An 8,443-nucleotide genomic window follows, 5' to 3' on the forward strand; every position below is an offset into this window, starting at 1 on the left:
AGAAGCGGCATTCAGATTCACCTTAATTATTAGTTTCACAGGTAAAAACCGAACTAGAGAAATAGTGAATGTGAGAGAATTTTTTTTGAAATAAAATCGGTCAACGGGATTTCGCGATTTAATTTTAGATTTTTATATTGCTTCGGGACATAAAATCTATCCTTACGATAGACCTTTTTAATCGAACAATTGACGCGTGTTTAACAATGGATTAATAACGTACGTCTATTAAAGAAAAGTAAGACCCGGGGCCTGATTTGTATCGAAAAGGTCCATTATAAAGATAAAGGTTTTTTATTTTTAAATTATTTTTAAATGCACTATGATATAAAATCTGTTACTTATACAGGGTGTTTAAAAAGAAAAGGGTGGTAAGTACAGTGAAAGTACTATATGGGAAATCACTTTTGAATCGAAAATTTTGCCCCACTGATTGATTACAAGCGAATTTTACGAATGACCCCCTTAAAATTTGAGTAATTAATTGAAAGACAATGATTTCTAATTAATGGGTCACTTCGGTTATATAATTACCCCTCCTTTTTAGTAAACCCTGTACTCCGCTAAAGAACATTTCTTCCCCCCCCCCTCCCCTCTCTTGAAATTGTCAGGCCAAGTTACCAAATTACTAACTTAAAATTTATGGAAGAATTTCACGCAAATCCTTATTCTCATAAAATCTAAAACACTCTTTTTATAAAATAGAGTTTATTAACTTCTAATTTTATCTCAAGATCAAACGAAGGCGATTATAATTAAGCTGATCAAAACAGTAAAAAGTTAAGTGTCTAAGCTTTAAATACCCATAAGGAAAAATTGAATTGTGTCGTAGAAAGTGGTAAGCTTATAAATAATAAACATCAAAAATCCCGTTTTGAGTTTTGAGTTTCTAATTTTATTTTATTTTTATTATTCCTTAGCCCTAATTAAAAATCGCCTCGCCTAAAATTCACAATCGATTGGAGATGATGGCTTATCGATTCAATCCCACTGCTTTCAACAACGTTTGAAAGCTTAAATATTACTGGAAACTTCCTTGTAGTGCCCTTTATTTTTTTAAGGGAAACAACGCCTTTAAATTTTGTTGTTTCATATATGTTACTAAATATTAATGTCGACTTTAAAACATTTTTAAACTAAACTATTTTCTTTTTATAAATATAAAAAATAAAAAACAAGCTCTTTTGTTTTAAGATTTGGGTAATTTCTCAAGAAAATATAAACGCTTATAAACTAGGTCAGGTGATGGTCATTTTCAAGGGGATAAAAATGGACTTACCAAATTCTCATTTTTTTTATTTATTTTTTTCCAGTTTTTTAAGAAAAAACACAAAATTATTATAAAGAGAATTGAGAGAGGGTTGTGGTCATGATTCTACTTTTCTGGTATTTTGATATGGTTTAGATAATTGAGATTGGATTGTCTCTTGACCACTATACTTACGTATGTATATATATTTGGGTCAAGAACTATATAGTGGGTATTTAAGATGTAAAGTATAACTCGCGTGATAATAATGACCAATATATATATAATTAGGATTTGTATACAGGGTGTGACTTCTACGACAATTTCTTGCAACCTGGATCACCGTTTTCAAATTTTTTAATTATGATTTGATGAGTGTTTTACGGATGGCCCCTTAAATGTAATTAATAAATTGATTAAGACAGTGATTAATTAATAATTTAAATTAGGGGTCATCCATAAAACACTCGTCAAATCATAACTTGAAAACGGTGTATCTTAGGACAAAAATGTTACAGAACAATTTTGACTCAAAATCGTTGAGCCTAAAAAGAAGAACATCACCCTTAATTTCTGATAAACCTGATAAATAGATTTTAATGTTTAATGAAAATTTTGATTAACAATTGCTGGATAATTAAACGAACTAAATATTATTTTAAACGTTTTAAAGCTTGAAGGTTATAATCCATAAGTTATTAAAAAAAAATTAACGTTCTGAACCACTAAAATTCAAAAGAAAATTAAATAATCTTTCAACATAACATGTTTACCTCCGTATCTCTGCAGACAACTTAAGTTTAATTTCCGATATATTTAAATATAATCAATCAGGTTTATTAATCATCGTAATTATAACCTCAAGAAATTAATATTTATTATCTGACACTAAAATTGTATACAACATAATCAAAGGAAAGAAATTTAGAAAATTTCCGGTGTTTACTCGATGCTTAGAATATTTAAATCTGGGACACGACCTCGCATGGAAATTGAATTGAATTGAATTAAAATAAAAAAATGGTATTCAAAGACAGACAGTAAACTGACCAACACCTATAATTTTCTATGCAAATAATTCAAATTTATGGGATCATTGGAGTAAAAAAATAAAAAAAATATAGGAGATATAGTATAGTGAGTGAATCAAAGAGATAAAAAGGTTTTCAGTTTCTTTACTGGTCTGTGAAGAGGGTAAGAGCCCGTTTCAAATTTATTTATTTATTTTTTTTATTCATTTATTTCTAGGTATAGGTAGGCTTAAAGGTAAAGTTCAGGTAACGTAACATTATACCTTTAAAATGGAATTTTTAAAAATATAAAAGGTAAAATAATAAAAAAAATAATAAATAATCTCTTATTATTATTAAATAATTAGCATTTAATTAGTCTTAAAAATAATCAAGGATTACTGCTTTAATGGCGTCTGCTAAATCGAACCCTTACCTCTCTCGGTCTGTGAGGATTCAAACAATCCCGTAAAGGGTAAGTGGTTCGATTTAGCAGACGCCACTTAAACAATGGCGGATGCCGCAGTAGTCCTTTGTTTTTAAGACTAATTAAATGGTAATAATTTTGTATTAGCAGACGATTTATTTTCTATTTTTAATATTTCTCCTTTTATATTTCGAAAAAGCCGTTATATTACCTGAAGTTTTCCTTTAATTCTAAAATCTAAATACTGTCGCAAACATACCTTTACCTAACATTGGTTTACAGAAAACCTATAGGTCCGAAACGAACCCGCTATATGCATAAAAAAATAAAACACCACACTAAATTTTGTGTTCAAAGCAGACTTTGATCTTTTTAAGATACACAATCCCTTTCTTAAGATGCAATACTATTAAAGTATACGTTCCGGAAATCCCTAAGAAACTTCTAACATCTAATTACAACTGGAGTTAATCGCTAACATTGAATACTCGGAATGAAACGAGTAAATCTCGAGGATTAGTGTCTCGTGACCGATTCACGAGAAGAATCACATCTTTTGAGGGTTCTACTGTGCTTTTAGTTATTTAAAGGTAGCTTACTACGTCACACGTAATCTCAGGTGAAAGTATTCTTCATAGACAAGGCGTCTACTAATCGCTTAGAAGATCTGTAAGCTCGACCATGCTGACTACCGAATTAAAAAAAAGTGGAGAAGTTTTTTTTGCGTGCAATTTTTTCCTCAATTAAGCTAAATCAGAACCTTTATTTAAGAAGTTCTTTGTCCCTGAATATATAGCCTATACCAAAAGTTCTCCTGAAATTGTTATAGTCTAAATTAGTTCCTGGTAGTGGTGTGGTCATTATTACAATATTATCAAAGAAATTTTCGATGTCAAAATTTTACGCATAAAAAATTAAAATATATTTGTTCCTACCTACATATACAGGGTGTTTCTGATAAGTCTGATATTAATAAATTAAAAGGGGCAGTGTTCTTTGGGAAATCAATTTAGAGTCGAAAATGTATAACTTCTATCTCCATTTTGACCCTAAGGGCCACTGTTTTCTACTTAAGATTGGATGGAGTATTTTACGGACGACCCCCTTAAATTTAATTAATAAACTGAAAGACAATGATTAATTAATAATTTAATTAAAGGGCCATCAATAAAACACTCAAATCAAATCATAACTCGAAAACAGAGTCCCTTGTGGCAAAATGGTGATAGAAGTTGCATTTACGACTCAAAATTAATTTCCCTAAGAACATCCCAATTAATTTATAATCAAACTAATTATGAGAAACACCCTGTATATTTTTGGCTAGAACTCAGTATCAGGTAAGTGAAATCACGTGACATACCCACCTTAAAAAAACCTACAAACCACACCTGTACCTGTAGTCTATATAAACTATTCATTTCCACGATAAAAAAAGATAAGGGTATACCGCGTTAACCAAATATACAAAACTGTAACATACATTTACAAAATAACCCAACATTTAATATGAACCTAAATGATATCATTTACAAACATTACATTTTCTAGGTGTGTACCCCAAATAAAAAAAAATCAACCCTACCCCTAAAAAAATATTTCACAGATTGTCATCATTATATCAAAATTTCACGCCCAATCTGTCTATAATAACACAGAAAGTAATTGTTCAGATCAAATAACGTTGGTATGGAAAGACACAGGTCTGACACCCAACATTATTTTCCCGTAGAACTTCATAATGTCAAAGAAGGTTAGCTGCCATTAGTCTACTCTATAACGAAATTGACCATATTTGGTTCAAAATCTCTGTAACAGCGTTCGATGAAAACGCCGATAACGCAAGAAGTAGTGTAAGAAAAAATAAAAATAAGAATTTTATAGAACGAAATTAAACTAAATTTACGGGTGAGTAGCCGCTTGAATCGAAAAATTGGTTGGTAAAAACTAGGTATGCGTAGCATTTTGATGATACTAACCGTACTTGGCATTAAAAGAATCAACTAGACATTTTTATTTTTTATATTTTTCTATTCCAAATGAGAGACGAGCTATGCTATCCAAAGAAGAGTTATAAAATAAATTTTTAAGTCTGAATTAATTTGATACCATTTAAGTCTATTTTAATTAAAATATTAAGTGGAACTTAAAAATTATTTATAACTTTATAAGTCTGAATTTTATGCCATTTTAGTCTAAATTAATTATTTAAAATATAAATTTTTTTGTTATTAAATTGCTTAAACATAAGTATAAAATTAATTAAAGGGTCATATGTTATTTGGGGTCAAAGTTAGTGGAAATTGTGTCATGGAACGTGAGGTCTATAATATTTAGTTAATTTATAGCAGAATAATCGCAAAAACACTGTATTTTGTTAAATATGTTTGCAATTGAATGAAAGGGATTGAACCCTTTAAACACGTGAAATTATTTTGACTTAATATTTAACATTCAATTCTTAAAATTCAAATCTCACATTCCAATAATAAAAATCTCAAATTGAAAAGTTAAAAACAATCCAAATGGGTTAAGGCATTCGGGACTGGATATAGTTAAATAGTTAATAGATATAATTTAGAAAAAAAGGGGGGCACGTATAAAGAATCGAATATAAAATCGTTTATCACAAATAGACCAAATAAACCATTTACCATTGTTAACCAAACGTTAAATATTAATAATAAGAAGGACTTCAACGTAGCATAACGTATGTACAATATATATACACACACAACCGTAACTAAAGGGGTGGAATTGTTTCATAGCATATAATTTCAATGAAACCGGTAGATAAAAAAACCTTGATAAATTCCAAATATATTAAATTGTTACCTTTAAATATTAATAAATAAATTTGACTATATTTCACAATTTTCAACACGTGAATCAACCTCGATTAGAGGTATTGGAAAGTTGTTATTAATTTTCAGAATTTTAACCTGTATTTCAATACACGATACTAAGTATCCAACACCTCGATATGTATAAATTCTCGCGCGCTGAAGCGTTAATTTCAATATAATTTCCCGCAAAAAAAAATACCATTAAAGATCTCGTGCGATTTAAGTTTTTTTTTCTTATAAAATAATTTATTTCTTTGGCAACTTTTTATACGTTAAATTTATGTATGAAAAATTTTATTTTCCGCCCCCCCCCCTGTTAATTCATTTACAGGAGCTAAATTAGCTACAAGCTTGGTAACCCGGAATAGGAAAAATATTGCCGGAAAATATAGTTTTATGGAGTAGTGGGTCTTTACAAATAAATTAACTCTATTTTTTTTCTTTTCTTTGACGAGGGGACAAAATGAAGAGCATCTGATCCAATTAATAGTTACGTAACAAATTGATTGAACTGATTTTATTCAATGGGTAGGGGTTGCCCTAGAGGAGCTTCTTCAATAAGGGTGGTCTAGATAAAATCGAATTCATATTTTATTTATTTTGGACATTTATATATTTTTATATTATAAATTATTTGTACGGTGTGATTTCTGTAGGATTTAATTTTTCAGTATTTCTCGGGTTAATAAATTTGGAATTAGTTTAAATTTTTGTGTGGAGAAATGTTGATTCTAAAATATTTGGTGGGGAATTCTGATTTTGATATTTTTTGTGGGGGAAATTTTGATTTCCGAATATTAAAATCTGAAATTTTTCGAGATGAAAAAAAATCAATTCTGAATTTTGTTTGTGCGGAAAATATTAAATTCTAAATTTTTTGTGCGGAAAATATTAGATTCTGATTTTTTTGTGCGGAAAATATTAATTTCTAATTTTTTTTGTGGGGAAAATATTAAATTCTGAACTTTTTTGTGCGGAAAATATTAAATTCTGAACTTTTTTGTGCGGAAAATATTAAATTCTGAACTTTTTTGTGCGGAAAATATTAAATTCTAAAATTTTTGTGGGGAAAATATTAAATTCTGAATTTTGTTGTGGAGAAAATTTTGATTCTGAATTTTTTTTGTGGGGAAATTTGAAAAAAGTTTTTAAAAATAATGCCAATTTCTTAAAACAAAAGCAAAATAAATAAAATGTTAAGCAGTTATTTAAAATGTTCGTTATTTCTAGAACTAAATCGCGAAAAAAATAAAAAAATTCAAACTCACCAGAGCAACATGTTGAAATAATAATTAACAATTAAAAATATTTGTCCTAATAGACGAGAAGAATATTTTTAGACCGAAATAACTCCTATAATTTGAATGTTATAGGTCTCGAAATCCACAAGGCACATATAAAAAATCCAAAATTAGAGTACTCTTTATAAAATAAAATAAAAACCGAAATTCAACCAAAAAGAAATTCCGCGAAATTTTAAATAAAGAGTTAATTCCGATGGTTAGCGGGAGCGATATCAAGTAGTCATGCTGACCGCGTGCGTCTTAAGTTATAAATGACCCGAGAACTTGAGAACCTCTCCGTTATATCAAACCGTGAAATAATTAAAATTCAGGTATTCTAATTTCTCGCGTTGGTTTTAGGAGCTCGAATCGCGAGCGCCTGTCCTAAAGGGGCAACTTGAACGAAAAGATATGGTGCAGAACGGTTTGACGCTTAAAAAGGCCGGTCAGTCACGTGACCGTGGTTTTAGAATACGTGACGTCATTGACGGCCCTCCTAATAATAATATAGGGCGCAGTTCTTTCAATCCGAGGTAAAGATTTAAACGGAGAAAACGTTTTCTTCAGGAATTAACATACAGAGAGATAGAAAAAAAATCGTCTTAATGGGCAACAAGCGAATTTTCCCGCGAGACAGACGCAGCGTAATCCCACCCCTTTTTCGACCAATAGCGAATTGGGCGAGATTTTTCTCTTAAGGTTTTATTACGGATTTTGGTATTCCGAACTCGGATTCGAAACAAAAGTATGCCACATTTGATAGCGTCATTATATAAAATGCAGGGTGGGTTAGCTAAGTGAGTTGAGGAGCAACTGCTTATGAATCTATAAATTTAGTGCTTCGCCGGATATGGGAATATTCTAGGTCTAAAACATGAGTGTCTTCAAAATTGCACAGCTTCTGTTTGCAGTTAACGCCAATAAAAGTTGTTTGTTATAGTTTGCTCGCTTGATTTGTTAGGAACTGATTCAAACTGAACCCAAATCCCAATGGCAACCATGTTTTTTTTTTGTATTAGTTCCGTTAATGCCAAATTTTAAAGTATATAAAGATAACTTGGGCTAATTTTTCATTTCATTTACTTGGGAAAATTAATAAAAAAAAAATTGAGCAGAGGACACCCCCACGTGGAATGAAATTTAGCGCGAGATTTAATAAAAAAAAGGCGCGAGTTGTGACACTTGTGACAATCGTGGCGCGAGATACAGCGCGTGCCACGTGAATTTTGTTAAAACAAAAAAGGTAGGGTGTTAAGCGCTTGGTCGGAGTAGGTGCAAATTTCAAATTATCTCTATAAAATTTGAAACTGCATTTGAATTTTTAAATTATTCGGAAGCATTGATTTCCTGCGTCTCACTATGCAGATTCGTCTTATATTTAGAAGAAGAATCAATTTAAAAAAATCAATTCATTTTCCATTTCACCCTCCCTTTAAGAGAAAACCTGTCATGTATGTAAGTATGCAGCAGGAGTGTGATTATAGCTAATTTGCCTAAATTATTCAAATGCTTAATCCCTTGGTGTGTCTCCTCAATTTCTCGGACTTAATTAACATTTCATCAAAAAGATGAGAACATCTTCCCCATCATGCACATCAGAAATTTTGAATATTAAGCTAATCATTAAT

At 30.3% G+C, this 8,443-nt stretch overlaps 1 protein-coding gene across 1 annotated transcript in view; it reads right to left on the bottom strand.

The window, feature by feature from the left end:
* Window positions 1-7,342, bottom strand: part of LOC149691848 (salivary peroxidase/catechol oxidase-like) — a 37,290-nt gene extending 29,948 nt beyond the window's left edge. The window contains exon 1 of the mRNA XM_089869293.1: window positions 6,801-7,342. Within this exon, the coding sequence (XP_089725419.1) occupies window positions 6,801-6,811 (11 nt within the window). The 5' untranslated portion in view covers window positions 6,812-7,342. The remainder of the gene's footprint in view (window positions 1-6,800) is intronic.
* Between the last annotated feature and the right edge of the window lie 1,101 nt (window positions 7,343-8,443).

The sequence above is a fragment of the Phalangium opilio genome, unplaced genomic scaffold (assembly GCF_054372755.1).
Source record: "Phalangium opilio isolate 3A_F unplaced genomic scaffold, DU_Popi_V2 ptg000025l_1, whole genome shotgun sequence".
NCBI classification, from domain to species: domain Eukaryota; kingdom Metazoa; phylum Arthropoda; class Arachnida; order Opiliones; family Phalangiidae; genus Phalangium; species Phalangium opilio.